This window comes from Spea bombifrons, chromosome 8 (genome assembly GCF_027358695.1).
Source record: "Spea bombifrons isolate aSpeBom1 chromosome 8, aSpeBom1.2.pri, whole genome shotgun sequence".
NCBI classification, from domain to species: domain Eukaryota; kingdom Metazoa; phylum Chordata; class Amphibia; order Anura; family Pelobatidae; genus Spea; species Spea bombifrons.
In genome coordinates, this window is record NC_071094.1 from 4215504 (window position 1) to 4231810 (window position 16307).

The 16307-nt window shown below is 44.9% G+C and overlaps 1 protein-coding gene across 1 annotated transcript in view; it reads left to right on the plus strand.

The window, feature by feature from the left end:
- The first annotated feature begins 1184 nt into the window (after positions 1-1184).
- LOC128502722 (carboxyl-terminal PDZ ligand of neuronal nitric oxide synthase protein-like) overlaps positions 1185-16307 on the plus strand; it is a 44289-nt gene continuing 29166 nt past the window's right edge. The window contains exons 1-2 of the mRNA XM_053472616.1: positions 1185-1411; positions 9323-9394. Of these exons, the coding sequence (XP_053328591.1) occupies positions 1307-1411; positions 9323-9394 (177 nt within the window). The 5' untranslated portion in view covers positions 1185-1306. The remainder of the gene's footprint in view (positions 1412-9322; positions 9395-16307) is intronic.

The following is a 16307-nucleotide window of genomic DNA, read 5'->3' on the forward strand; positions in this document are numbered from 1 at the left end:
ATAGATAGATAGATAGATAGATAGATAGATAGATAGATAGATAGATGATAGATAGATAATAGATAGATAGATAGATAGATAGATTGATAGATAGATAGATAATAGATAGATGAATATAAAGATAGATAATAGATAGATAGAGGGATAGATAGATAGATAGAGGGATAGATGGATGGATAGATAGATGGATAGATGGATAGATAATAGATAGATATATAGTAGATAGATGAATATATAGATAGAATGATAAATGGATGGATAATAGATAGATAGATAATAGATAGATAGATAGATAATAGATATATAGATAGATAATAGATAGATAGATAGATAGATAGATAATAGATAGATAGATAGATAGATAGATAGATAGATAGATAGATGATAGATAGATAGATAATAGATAGATGATAGATAGATAGATAATAGATAGATGATAGATAGATAGATAGATGGATGGATAGATAGATAGATAATAGATAGATAGAAGATAGAAGGACAGACAGACAGGAATGTGTAATTCAGGCAGATACAGTCTGTCACACGGAGCCAGCTGGTCACAGTTCCATGTCAGTAATTGGTCGCGCGAGTCACGTGATTGAACTTTGAGCCAATGGCAGGCGGCCGTGCCTCTCGGGCTCGCTGCGCTGGAGCTGGGGATTCTCATTCAAATCACCGCAGCCGGACAGTGCGAGCCGCGGGCGGCCGGAGCGGTGGAGTCCCGGGGAGCCAGCAGGAGGGCAGGCAGCGGCACAAGGAGCGGCCTCACGGGGAGCCTGCTGTGACCCCGGGGGTGCCTTTAAAACTGCCCCCTATCACTGAGCTGCTCGCAGGTGCCGAATCCCGGGGGGGGGGTTGTACGGAGCTCCAGCCCCTGGCGGGGTAAAAGCTGTACCGTGGGGTTATAGGCTGCACTCACCCCGTTTGTTTTTGGGATACAGGGTGCTTTGTACTGCCCCCTCTAGGGGGAGCTAGCTCTATTACCCCCCTATCTTACCTCTAGGGGCTCCCGGTGCAGAACCCATTTCATTAGGGGCAGCCCGTACCGACCCCCCATTACACCCTGAGGGGGCAGCCCGTACCGACCCCCATTACACCCTGAGGAGGCAGCCCGTACCGACCCCCCATTACACCCTGAGGGGGCAGCCCGTACCGACCCCCCATTACACCCTGAGGGAGCAGCCCGTACCGACCCCCCATTACACCCTGAGGGGGCAGCCCGTACCGACCCCCCATTACACCCTGAGGGGGCAGCCTGTACCGACCCCCATTACACCCCAGGAATATTGGGGCGCTCGCTGTGAGAATGCCTGTGCGGAGCCGATACAATCTGGTGGATGACGGCTGTGACTCCCGGGTGCCGCTGCACAACGAGGAAGCCTTCCAGCACGGCATTCACTTCCAGGCCAAGGTGAGCACTGACAGTGTACTGTGTGCTGTGCGCGCTGCCCGTCTGTGGCATCTTCCATCATACTGATGTGTATAGAGTGGGCACTCGGCACTGATGTGTATAGAGTGGGCGCTCAGCACTGATGTGTATAGAGTGGGCACTCGGCACTGATGTGTATAGAGTGGGTACTCGGCACTGATGTGTATAGAGTGGGCGCTCGGCACTGATGTGTATAGAGTGGGCGCTCGGCACTGATGTGTATAGAGTGGGCACTCGGCACTGATGTGTATAGAGTGGGCACTCGGCACTGATGTGTATAGAGTGGGCACTCGGCACTGATGTGTATAGATTGGGCGCTGGGCACTGATGTGTATAGAGTGGGCGCTCGGCACTGATGTGTATAGAGTGGGCACTCGGCACTGATGTGTATAGAGTGGGCGCTCGGCACTAATGTGTATAGAGTGGGTACTTGGCACTGATGTGTATAGTGCTGTGTACAGTGTGGGTATTGAGAATGCTGTTCAGCACTACGGACAGTGTCATGCATGCTGTTGAGCGCTGTGTACATTGCAGGGTTCCCGCCTGTGTTGTTCGGCGCTGTGTACATTGCAGGGTTCCCGTCTGTGTTGTTCAGCGCTGTGTACATTGCAGGGTTCCCGTCTGTGTTGTTCAGCGCTGTGTACATTGCAGGGTTCCCACCTGTGTTCCCTGCTGGTTGCTGAGCGCCGAGTCCATTGTCAGCACTGAGCCTGTTTTCCGGTCGTGTTTATTGCAGGTATTCAGCTCGTCGCTCAGTATTGTGTACAGCGCCGGTATATCGTTTCTCATCCACCTCTATGTACAAAGCTGGCATTCAGCGAGTCACTCAGCGACTGGCACAGTGCTGGAATTCTGCTTTGGTTCAGCACCAAGTACAATAGAACCCTATAATCTTCCGGCAGATCGGCCCCTGTCGGCCCCCGTCTAGTCTGCCCATAAAGACTCAAACCTTAATCAGTCGTTGGCCTCGTCTTAGATTCAGGAGCCGTATGCCTATCCCGCGCATGTTTAATCCCCTCACTGTATTACCATCTACCACTTCTGCTGGGAGACTGTTCCACTTATCTACCACCCCCTCAGTAAAGTAAAACTTCCTTCCATTTCATCTCAGCCTCTGACCCCCATTTAAGGATCACATTCAGCGTTCTCGTTATGTTTGCATGAGGAGTAAATCCTCCGCTGGTACACAGAATCGTTTCCATCTCCAGCTCACAGACCCCGGCTGGCGGGGAGGCGCTGGGAGGCTGATGGTTTCTTCTTAATGGCGTTCTCTTCCTTGGTCCGGCACAGCTGGTAACTTCTCGCCGGCGTCTCACTCCTTCCTTATTCCTCTGTAACCAAGAACCTTCTGCTGGGAGGCCGTTCCCCTTATATAAGAAGGATGTTTTACCAAGGGGGTGGTAGATAAGTGCATCAGTCTCCCAGCAGAGGTGGTAGAGGGTAATACAGTGAGGGTATTAAACATGCATGGGATAGACATACGGCTCCTGAATCTAAGACGAGACCAACGACTGGTTAAGGTTTGGGTCTTTACAGCAGGAGAAACGGGCGACTAGACGGGGGCCGGATGGGGCCGATCTGCCGACAGGCTCTATGTTTCTATGGATACATCGTTAGTTGAAGGGCCGCCGTGGAAGTGCTCCGGGAATGAAAGATCTGTGAAGCTTGGAAGTTTCAGAAGGTTGGGGTTGATGCATTTTATTGGGGTCGACATAGAAAAAGCTGTAGTTGCAGAAGCTTTGGAGACCTCGGGGGTCTCTTCTTCCAGATGCAAAGTCTGCTTCGTTTCTTGGCCCGAGATGCTGGAGTGTGAGCGGCGCTCGTTTGGAATAACGGCGGCGAATCCCACAGCGCGACATCGAGTCCCTGGCGTGTAAAATCACGCGTGGAATGCGGCAGCCGGCAGATGTTGGTATCCGGGCCAAAAAAGGTGGAATTGGGAGTTTGAGTCAACCTGTCCGCTCTGCCGGCAGAGACAGCTGGAGCCGTTCAGTCCATGCGGGGGTTAATCCAGAATCTGCCGGCAGATCGGCCCCATCCGGCCCCCGTCTAGTCGCCCGTTTCTCCTGCTGTAAAGACTCAAACCTTAATCAGTCGTTGGTCTCGTCTTAGATTCAGGAGCCGTATGTCTATCCCGCGCATGTTTAATCCCCTCACTGTATTACCCTCTACCACTTCTGCTGAGAGGCTGCTCCACTTACCAACTACCTTCTCAGTCAAGTACAACTTCCAAGATGCGTTATATGGACTTCTGTCTGCTTTTGGCAGATAAAGCCTACTATGTGCTTCTACATCCTTTCCCTCTGAGAGGTGGAGGTTTTGCCTCCTTTGACGCTCCCAGACTCCGCGAGGCTTCACGCCCTCGGTATGAGACCAGAATTCTCGCAATTATTGCATATACATGGGATATTTACCTGCCCGGGGGGCCACTGGCCATCCGTGGCCCCACACTCACCTGATCTGCTGCTCCAGTGTGTGGCCGGGCGCTGTAGGGTGTGGCCGGGCGCTGTAGGGTACGGTACGGCGGCCCGTTTTCTTGCCCCTGCCCTGTTCCCATCTCTTTTAAAATGCCCCCAGTACACCGATAAGGCTCAGCTGGGCCGGGCTAGCAACGACGAGGGGGGCCTGGCACTTTAAGGCCGGCGGCCGCCTGATGACACGAGCGCAGCCGACAGCTTTATATACGCACAAAGTGCATATTTTTTTTTTTATAATAGTTAACAGTTTTTTTTTTATTATTAACATTTTCTATTCCCCAAAAACAAATTCTTTTTTTTCCCTTTTCCCGTGAAAATGACAGCAGAAACGTTTATTTCCCCCCCCAGTCTGTGAACATCCTCTCTGCCGTGTTCGTTACGAATCCTTTCATGCCCCCGGGGGGGTAATCGGAGTGGCAGAACGCGGCACCGAATGGCGAATTCCAGACATCATTAAACCTTAATGACCTCGCTTTATAGACGCGCGATTCATATGCGGACGGCATATTAATAACCCCCCCTCCCCCCCAGCAAGAAACCAGTTAAAGGGAATCCATCGTACTCCCGTCCGGATACCGAGCCCCGGACAACGCCGCGTTTGTTCCGGAAGAAGCGTCTCCACGTGCCGATTGTCTCAACCGAGCCTAGAACAATAAACCTTTAAGCCGGGGTAACCAGATGCCCCCCCCCATTCTTAAAAACCCACCCGACTGGATGCTATCCTTAAAGAGACGGCACAGCGATCAGAGAGAGTACACTTAATGCGTACAATAGCCGAGAGGTCCCTTTAAATCTGTCTCGTCACCCTTACAAATACATGGGGGGGGATTCTGCAGATGCCCCCTCCCCCGTGTGCAAATGCCCCTTTCCCTGCCCCCTCAAGCTAGTTGCCACGCAGAAGGTGTAAAACACCCGTCGCCCACTGACCCCCAATGTGCAGCAAGCCCCAGCATTCATGTCAATGGGAGCGCTTTCTTGCTTCTGATTGGTTGCTTCCAGCAGCCAATCAGTGTTACACATCATCAGAACACAAAGGAAGTGGGGAGCTGCAGCTTCTTCTGAAAGCCATTTATTTATTTATTTCAGGTTCAAATTCTCACAAAGTACTTTATTACACGGAGGGTCCCTTTAATGACATCATCAGCGATATATAGAGAGGGATAAAAAAAAAAGTATTCTATATATATTTTAGAGATATATATATATATATATATATATTTTTTGATGCTCACGTTACATTGTTACACAGGTTAAAAAAAAGTCCATCGAGATTAACCCTTTCACGTACCCACGTCTATTGATGTAGAAAAAGTTGAAATGAGACTTTTAGCCATAAATTGCATAATCCGATTCATTTTGTTTCCCCTCCTTTTTTTTTTTTATCCGGGGGCTTTTGATGAACGCAGGTTTTGCGTCTCCTGCTAAACTCCCGATTCCTGACATCTCTGAATAATTATTAAGCGATTCGGTTTGGACTGATCTGTCGAGTCGGATTTGACGCGGTCGGCTGGTGCTGATTGGTAATTGTTTCTAACAATCCACTCGGACGCTCTAAAGAGACAGTCGCATTTATCGCTTATTCAGGAAAATGATGCCTTTTTTTTTTTTTTTATTCTTTTTTTTTTTCTTTGCTCTTCAAAGATAAGTTAATCCGCACGGAGCAAATGTATTAATATTTAACCTTCCTTCCAAATTTAGACGAGCCGGGAGTATTTGCCTAGCGTGCGTTTGAAAATGAACCAATTAACCCTCGCCGTTCCGGGGTGGGCTGAGATGCGAAGACGCTCGGAGTTCAAAGGCCACTAACTGTTGTTTTTTCGTTTTTCTTTTTTATGTGATTGTGCTCGTTAATCAGCTCTTCCGTTAGCTCTGGTGGCAGATGGCGCTTACGAGGACCTTTTTTTTTTAAATAAAAAATAAAATATATATATATATATTTTTTTTTTTTTCAGGGTTTTTTTATTTTCAGACAGGCTGGATTTGTGAAAGTAACAGAGCATTTGTAATGTTTTTTGAGTGTTCATAATCTCATTTAGTCTTACGTATACATAATATCAATTCCCAAGGGACATAAATAATATGTAATGTAAATAATGTTTATTATTATTATTATTATTATTATCCTCTAGAAATAGCAGGTAAATGTAATACTTCTTATGTCCGGTTTACTCGTTGAGCAGTGCTGCGGAATACGGTGGCATTTTATATAAAACAATACATATTTTTTATTATTGTTATTATTATTTATTATTATTATTATCATATAACGCCAACAATTTCCAAGGCACCTCTAATGGTCCATACATTCCATTGGTCTGATAAGACTGGAACTAACAGACTAAGAAGAACCCAAACATTAGGTAAAGAGGGCTCGGCTTGTGAGCTGACACTCTAGAGGGCATTATATGTACACGCGCTCCATTCCCATTTCCCGGGTTATATCCTGGGTACTATGTATCCTATATAGATAAATACTATACATCTCCTATGTTTATATCTGGGGTCCTGGATACATATTTTGATCTGTGATACTCTTGATACAAATTGTTTGTCTACGCAGTTCATTGTTGGCTTCTGGTCATTACATAGCGCAAGCAAAATGACAGCGATTATGTAGATCACAGTAGACATAATTATGTGAAATGTATTGACTCCTCCCCATTCATGTGCATGTGACACCATATGCAAATTCTCCATAGCATGCAATTTGCATATGGAGCCAGCCGGTGATGCTTTAGAATCGATAGAAGTCAGTGGATTCTGTAATCAGTGTGAAACTCCCTATCATGACCAGGGGTGATGGGGCATTAAGCATAATGAAAAGAAAAAAAAATCTACCCTTAGCCGGGGTGTGAACCCAGAAATTGAGTTACTATTACAGAATTAAACTTCCAGACACGGCGAGAGCTGGACGAGGCTGACAGTCGGCATGATATAGTGCTTTCCAAAAGCAGCAGAAGCCATGGATTTATTTTTTATACAGTGTTCCCGGCTTCCAGCTGGGCTCGAATTGAAACATAGTGGGCAGGGTAATTATCTGTCAAAAAAAGAAGAATTCCATGAAAAAACCCACCAAACTCATGTAAAAAGACATGAAAAGGATTCTCCAGCGTTCCAGGCAGGACCCCCGATAAAGAACGTTGTAATTACTCTGATACGCATTCTTCCCCTATGATATGCAAATGAATGAGTTTCCTTTAGGAGAAGCTGCAGCTCTCCACCTCCTCTGAAGTCCACAAATTTTATGTCACCGATTGGCTGCACCATCTGTGCATGATACAGAAATGTCACATTCTATTGGCTAATTGGACATCAAGTTCTGATCTGGAGAAGGGAGCACCCTGTGGGAAAACTACGTATGGCCAATGGGCCTACCTGGGAGCTTCCGGAGTTAGGACACCCGGAGTTCTCCCTCTTCCGGGGGTGTTGTGCCTTTTGTGGGCGGGAATGTAGGTGGGGATCAGTGGGGAAAAGTGGGCAGGGAGTGGGCGGGGCATGGGCATGGTCACACGCCTCTCCCGTGCCTGAAGATAAAGGAAACTGACCTGGAGACTCTGGGAAGCATGGCTTCACCCGGAGACTCCCAGTCAAGCCCTAGAGAGAATGCCAAAGAGAAGCCGAGGTTGAACCTTGGATGTGGTAGAGAACGCCAGGCTCTTTGGCCTTAGTAAAATTCATGAAGCTACGGGTCTCTAGCGTCTCGGCGGGGGCACCGAAACCTTCCGTGTCCTCGTTGCTGCCGGGAACGGTGCCATTTGACAAACTTTCATGTTGCAGAGGCCGCTCATCATCACCCCCCCCCCCCGTGGCGCGTTCAGCAGGCGATTATTTATTCTCAATAACACTGAATATGCAGCCAGCGGATAACCCTACAGAGCGGCTCGGCGCCTGATTGCGAGTAAAGGCAGGCGGCAAGCAGTCCCCCCCCCCCCCGTTAAGTAGGATGAAGACAGGCTGTTACAGAATGAGTCAAAAACAGAGTAGGCTGGTCAAAAAAAATAAAAATATATATATTTTTAATTATTATTGCATTTGGACACCTGAAATGGGGGTAATATTCTCTTTTTTTCACCCAACCCTTTAAAAAGGCTGCCTAAAGGGGTGCAGCTCCTTATGAATAGGGGAGAACCAACCCAGTGGGGAGGAATAATCACACAGATCCTAAAAACAGGAAGCTATCTATATAATCTCGGTGGAATCCGTGAACACCATTAAGTTGGTTAAGACCGCGGATTTGGTGAAGTGCCGGACCCTCTTAAGACTCTAAACACACTTTGTTCCGTTGATCCCGGATGACCACAGAACGTGCCGAGCATGGTAAATCTTCCGGAAAGTGGTGACACTGTTGGGGGCGCCGTCGGTGTCAGCGCGATGCGTTATGGGATTACGAGAAGCATTTTCGTCGGCGTTGCCGCGGAATTCCACAAAAATGACGGCTTGATTCCAGAGCTGATAAATGGATCCAATTTAGCGCCGGGCTGATGGCGGAGAGCGGCGCTCTCACCGCCGTATCGTAAAGAACAGAGGTTGTCTGTGAAACGGCCTGTCATCGGCGGCTTATTTCACCAGCCGCTAAGCGATAAACCTGGAAGTCCGATAACAGGGTTTTTTTTTTTTCCTCCCCATTTTTTTTTTTTTTTTTTATCCTCACGCGTTTTTCTTTTTTATTTCTGAGAACTCTGGTATGGGATAAAAATTACATCTTTCAAGATAATCCCTCAGCTGGAGTTTTATTACCGCTCACGGACAAAGGCCGCATTGACCATTTTTTCATGATAAAAAGTTCTTTTCATAGCTCGTGGAATCCTTTTTTTTTCTTTTCTCTTTCTTTTTTCTTCTTCTTTTCTTTTCTTTTTCTTTCCCCAGTGATGTCCGGCACCGGCGCAGACGTAGAGGGTTCGTAGGATGTTTTGTCATCTGTGATGTTATTGATACCTTTTGCCGGACCAATGATCACAGAAAAAATATAAAGATCCTTTTCAAGACCTCGCAGGTCCCTTATTCAGATGGAACACAGAATCTGCCAGCTGATCGGCCCGATTCGGCCCCCGTCTAGTCTGCCCAATCTTCCTGCTGTAAAGACTCAAACATTAATCAAAACTTAATAGTCTTAGATTCAGGAGCCGTATGCCTATCCCATGCATGTTTAATACCCTCACTCTATTAGCTGCCACCACTTCTGGTGGGAGGCTGTTCCTCTTATCTACTACCCTCTCATTAAAGTAAAACTTCCTAATTGTCTGTGCTGCAGGATAACTGACAGGTGTGGTTTAAAGAAGGTCACAATATATATACATTTCCTATAAAACCTATTTTAAAAAATGGTCTTGATGATATTTAAGTCTCTCCTTTACGTATCGTTGGATTGGATTCCGTCTGTTGACCCCTCACCGTGTCTTCTCGTTTCCCCGTCTAGTACATCGGAAGTCTGGATGTGCCGAGGCCAAACAGTCGGGTGGAGATCGTGGCCGCGATGAGAAGAATTCGGGTAAGCCCCCTGCGTGTTCCGTTTAAAGTCACTCGGCTTGTGATGTCAGAGGTATAAGGGAGCGCTGGATTTTTGGGGGATCACAAATGGTGGTTTTTGGAGAATAAACGTTGGTTTCCACTAAGAAAACACTCTTGGCCGTCTTGAGATTAGTGGGGGGGCTACTATGAAGATGAGATAAAGTCAAGGACCTCATCAGGCTTCGTGTCTCCAGGGAGGTAGTATGATACGCTGAACGTCTGCGTGTCGACGAATTCCATGGGTTGTGATGAATACGGCGTTCGGAAACATCTGGAACGCGAGGACCGTTAATTCCCGGCGCGTAATTACTGTCTAAAGAGAGAATCTTCTTTATTATTTTGGCGGAACCCGCATTTTGAGTACTTTACATTCCGTTAAATCCAATATTTGGGTTCTACCCCTATAGGGGCTAAAAGGGCCATTTTACATATAGTTTAGGGCCTCATTGTGCTTGTTAAATAGATACCACTTTCAGAGCAGCAGTAGTAGTAGCGTGGAGTTGGCTGTATGTCAGGGGGGGTTGGCCATTGGTGTTGGGGGTCTATGGAGAACTTGGATCCAAGTTGTGCTGTTCAGACAGCCCACATTTGGAGGGATCTGTTGGGTCAGAGTATGAGACGGGACTCTGTAGTCCTGGCAGTCGGTCAGGGAATAAGCCGAGTGTTCCTCTGAATACAGCTGCCGGGGAGGCTGGCGGGGCAGACAGACACATCTTTGCATGCCATCGGGACTACGTGGCTGAAAAACTCAATGGGGATTATTTGAATCAATTTGAGTGTCAGAGCCCCTCCCGGCAGGGCCAAATACAGGGCAACAGGGTAGTACAGTTGATCCGTCAGTTTCAAAGGGGATCAAAATCAGCAAAATCCTGGCTTTTATTACCCACTCCCTCCTGTGCCATGCATGATGCCCCTCATTCCTCCCCTGATGCCCCTCATTCCTCCCCTGATGCCCCTCATTTCTCCCCTGATGCCCCTCATTCCTTCCCTGATGCCCCTCTTTTCTAGGAGGTCAGAACGTTTGCTGGGTATGAGGGTATCGCAGGGTTCTACAGCCCTAAAAGCCCCGATAATGTGCATAGAAACGGCTTTATAAATGAAACTTTGTATATAGAATTCTTCTTCTGTTACTTTGTATCTCTTGCTGGTTATTTTGTGTAACAATGAAGCCCTGAATCAAAAGACATTTAAAAATGTTATTTAAATAAAGAGCTTGCGATCTATTATAGCGCAGGGTCCCAGTGGAGTCCCCCTCGCTCTGATATATATATACATGCGCTGTACGGATCACGTCGTGTTTGCGAGGTTTCCTGCGGTGAGACTTTTTTTTCCGTCCCCGGCTGTCAGGACTACGTTGCCCATGGCAATTGTTCTCTCGTGTGGCTACGTATCGCTGACGCCGGGCCGTGCAAAAGGTGGCCGTTTTACTGGTAAATGAAATGGAAACGAGAAGGTAAATGGCTCCGGCTTCTTATATTCACCGGGGAGAAAAAAGGCTTTTTACTCCGAGGAATTAATAAGATGATTGGGTCTCCCCGGCACGGCTGGCTCGGAGCGGTTCTATTAATGTTTGTAACCCTCAGCAGCAACACGCATTACCTGATAGGAGGAATCCAGTGCACTTATACATAATATGGCCTATATATAAACAGAAACATAGGACCTGCCGGCTGTTTGGCCCCTTTCGGCCCCCATCTCTCCTGCTGTAAAGATTCAAACCTGTCGTTGGTCTCGTTTTTTCACTATATATATATAGTGAATAAATAATTCAAGAGTTTGGGCTGTTTTGTTGGAAAATAAATACATTTCTGGCTGTAACATAATTAGAAAAAGGGTTTCTAACCATCAATTATCCTTTTAAACTTAAACTTGGATCAGCGAACACAACGTGCCATTGGAACACAGGAGTGATGGGAGTGATAAATGGCCATTGGAACACAGGAGTGATGGGAGTGATAAAGGGCCATTGGAACCCAGGAGTGATGAGAGTGATAAAGGGCCATTGGAACCCAGGAGTGATGAGAGTGATAAAGGGCCATTGGAACCCAGGAGTGATGGGAGTGATAAAGGGCCATTGGAACACAGGAGTGATGGGAGTGATAAAGGGCCATTGGAACACAGGAGTGATGGGAGTGATAAAGGGCCATCGGAACACAGGAGTGATGGGAGTGATAAAGGGCCATTGGAACACAGGAGTGATGGGAGTGATAAAGGGCCATTGGAACACAGGAGTGATGGGAGTGATAAAGGGCCATTGGAACACAGGAGTGATGGGAGTGATAAAGGGCCATTGGAACACAGGAGTGATGGGAGTGTTAACGAGTTTTCTCCGCTGTGTAAATAGCCGAGTTTGTTTTATCCTTTTTAAGGTTGGTGCAGAATTTTGGAAATTGGGCGTTAATCTCCCGGGACGTATCTGTCTCATCGTCAATTTAACTAATCCCTGCTAATTATACGCGTGTCAGCAAACGGTTAAACACCTGCGCTCGGCTGCTTATACCCCTGCAGGACGAACGCATTTATTATGGATTCTGGAGCCAAAAGAACATTCTTCATTAAATGGGATTTAGCAAAGTACAGCAGTAGATGCTAAGATAAGAAACTTTAGTCTATCACAGGGAGGGTGGTGGATAAGGGGAATATCCATCCAGCAGAAGTGGCAGAGGTTAATACGGTAAATAAGGTCTTATGGGTTGGATGGGTCCCAATGTTTCTTATCTGTCATCAGAAATATATATATATATATAATTTTAAATCTGAAGTAGGAGGCTCGGTGCAATTATTAGCCGTCGCTTGACCTTATTCTTCAGAACAATTGACCCTTCCAGGCTTCCGTATCAGCCGCGTGCTAGATTTGCGCATGTAGAATGACGGAGCTGTCACTAGAAACATCCTTTTTAAATAGCTGTGTAATTATTTTTTTTATTAAAACATTTTATTCTGCCCTGGAGCTGTTGTACGAAGCTTTGGAATAACACCGGCGAGCCCTTCCCCCGCCTTTCCATACGTGCTTTCCAGAGATGATAAATGTATAGCCGATGGGGACGCGCAGGGAACACATGTTCGGAAATACTTCTAAGCAGAACAGGCCGTGTTATTAGGGGTACCTGGAAAACATACCCCCCAACTGTCTCCTGCCAGGGATACAGGAGAATCCATACTGAGCATGTGCCAGATTCTGCACATGCTCACTAGGGCTGCCAGTTTGAGTGACACTCTACATCTCAAGCCCCTCCCCCCGGCTTCCCGATTCACTGACACAATGTATTTTCCCAAATGACTCCTCATTTTAACTGTTGAGGTGCTGGGCCGCTCACTCCTTATAGCCATACGCACGTTTCCTCTCCAACAGCGACCTTTACATTTACCCCAGCGGGAAAAAACACCACTATGTATCACTATTAACTCTTTGTGCATCTCCCCTAAAGCCAGGAGTTGTCTTATCTGTGGTGTTGATCATCCTGTTGTGAGCCACGCTATGAAGTGATGACACGCATTGGAACATGTTCCAGGTTTACAGATTATAACATGCCCCCGCACACGGAGGCTGCTCATGACACGGCATGCTCGCAAGCAAACACCCTGGAACACGGAGAGACGTGTCGTTAATAAGCGTGGCATTCATTAACCCTTTCTACGCGATTCCTTTTGGAATATATGAAATTTGCCCCGTAACTGCTGGAAGGCTGTTCCACGGTTCCACTACTCTTAAAATCTCCAATGTAATATTACAGTACCGAAGTGATCCACGCCGTACATCTCGGCATTAAAATGAATTAATGTATAGAGTCTTCACGTCTTTAAACTCACAGATGTGTGGAATGTGGCTGAAAGAGAGCGCGGGTTTGGAGAGGATTTCAGTGGAGTGGAGCTTTACGCTCAGCAAGGGCTCTGTCTCAGAGACTTCGATTTAAAGCCAAGGTTTCTGTGTGTTTGATCCGACACCATACCGAGATAGAGAGGCTTCGGACTGTGCAGGGATTTAATCGATGTTGGTTTAGTCTCTTTTAAAAACCAGGTCAACTTATATATTTTAACTTGAAACAGTGTTTAAAAACATTTGATAAAATTGAAAAACATTTGTAATAAACAAAATTTCCATCTTTTTAATACTGTTTTTATTTTTAGTTAATATGTCCTCCCCCCCCCTGGAGTGGGGGTAGCAATATGCTGCAGCACTCACTACTTCCTGTTGCAGCAGGCAACTTCCTGCTCGAGGTGAGGCCAGTGACGGCTTCCTCCACGCTACAAAATTAAATTACAAATGAATTACAATTAAAAAAAACTTACGCTGGAAGACATGAGAGCATTCAAATTGGTAGTGATTTGTATAAAAAAAACACAACTTTTCCCCCCATTATTTGATGTATTACATAGACAGAATTTAAATTGTTAATGTTGAGTTTTTAGTTCCACCATCTTCTTGTTAATTATTATTTTGTTCATGTATTTTTTGATGTATTATTAGTAGTAGTAGTAATAAAGTAATAACTAACAAATAATAGTAGTAATAATAATAGTAATACTAATATTTTTCATTATCACTACTATTAACCCCTTAATGACAAAGCCCGTATATGTACGGGCTCAAAATGCATTGTTTTCAATGGGTTTAGGGACCGCCCATTGTCCATAAGGGGTTAATATAATTATTAGTAGTAATAATATTAGTAATAATAACTAACAATAATGTGATAATAATAGTAATAATGCAATGTATTATTATTACTACTATTAATATAATTATGAGTAGTATTAATAAAAGTAATAATATTAGTAATAATAACAATAACAAATAATAGTAGAAATAATAATAGTAATGCTAATATTTATTATTACTACTACTATTTATTATTATTAATAATGGTAATATTATTACTACTATTTGTTATTGTTATTAAATAATTATAACAATGATAATAAAGATTATCATTACTATTATTAATTTTTGGTATTATTTATAATTATTTGTTATCATTACTATTATTGTTATTATTAAGGAGTCAGGGGTATTAAACTATCCCTTGAAGCGATTATTTTCTTTCTAAAGGTAAATTGACATAAGATACTCCATAGCTTCCAGACATGAAACATTTTATAAGTAGAGCAGGTGCGAAGCAGTGATTTTGGCAGAGTGCCGTCTGCTTCTGTTTCACAAAAGAAGAGGGGGGGGGTCCAAGAACCTCGGTATTGAGTAAAACTGTCACATCAAGGAGAACAGCGGGTTCACCGAATCTTTTTAATTGTCTGAACTCTGCAAGAAATCCACTAAAGTTGACTTTTATCTTATTTATTATCCTTAATACCAATGAGAGTTTCTTTTTATGCCAAAAATACGCCGGACTTTTTTTTTTTGAAAGCCCACGTTATTAATTAAGGATCCGGGTATTTTTATTAACAAAAATAATGATATTCAAATCCGCCAATTAAGTGTTCTTTTTTTTTTCTAAATTGGTTCTGCATAAATTTACTTGACCTTGAATGTCCAGCGAGAACAACCGAATTTATATGCATGGCGCTCTTTTACCGCTAATAAGTACAGGAAGTCCAACCGGGGCAGAAAAAAAAACATTTCCCTCGACGGAATTTGAGTTCTTACAATGACATGTAATTTAAAGTCTGTTTTAATATTTTCACGTTTATTTATTCTTGGAGACTGAATGTCTTATTATATACATAACCGTGCAAAAGTTTGGGGTCACTCTGGACATTTCTGGCTGTAGCATAATTACGAAAAGGGTTTCTAACCATCAATTATCCTTTTATACTTAAACTTGGATCAGCGAACACAACGTGCCATCGGAACACAGGAGTGATGGGAGTGATAAAGGGCCATTGGAACACAGGAGTGATGGGAGTGATAAAGGGCCATTGGAACACAGGAGTGATGGGAGTGATAAAGGGCCATTGGAACACAGGAGTGATGGGAGTGATAAAGGGCCATCGGAGCACAGGAGTGATGGGAGTGATAAAGGGCCATTGGAACACAGGAGTGATGGGAGTGATAAAGGGCCATTGGAACACAGGAGTGATGGGAGTGATAAAGGGCCATTGGAACACAGGAGTGATGGGAGTGATAAAGGGCCATCGGAGCACAGGAGTGATGGGAGTGATAAAGGGCCATTGGAACACAGGAGTGATGGGAGTGATAAAGGGCCATTGGAACACAGGAGTGATGGGAGTGATAAAGGGCCATTGGAACACAGGAGTGATGGGAGTGATAAAGGGCCATTGGAACACAGGAGTGATGGGAGTGATAAAGGGCCATTGGAACACAGGAGTGATGGAAAAATAAGTTTTCAAAAAAAGATTGTGCTTTTTTTGTTTTTACACAATATGTTTTCAGGCAGCTGCATATCAGCCATTTGTATGAGGTTCTCTCTCTGTTTTCTGAGCCCTGATCTACAAGACACCCTGACTCCTTATCATACTGCCTGTGGGAAATAATAGAATGACTCAGTCTAAATCTCCCATCTGGACTCTCTGACTAAGTCTATGGAGGAAGGACTTAATTAGCATCGCCATAAAGCATCAGCTCAGTGTGGGGTTTGAGCCGGGAAAGTCATCCAAAATATCACACGACTGACAGCAACGGCGCCTCCAGGTCTGCAGATAAAGGGAGTTTATTGGAACAAAATGAGATTAAAACAGGTTTTTAGTTGTCTCTCCCCCCCCCCTTACAAAGGCTGTCTTAACCAGCAACTTAACAATAGTGGAGAGATAACTTAAAGGGGAGGAATAATCATGCAGTAATTGAATGTCACATATGTAGTTTGAATTAAATGGAAAATTCATTTAGCAAAACAACTAATAAAAATCAAGAATGAAAACACAGTTTAAGGAATGAAATCCTCCGGGGCGTAGTTAATCGAGCCGTCTCTTCTGCTGGAGGT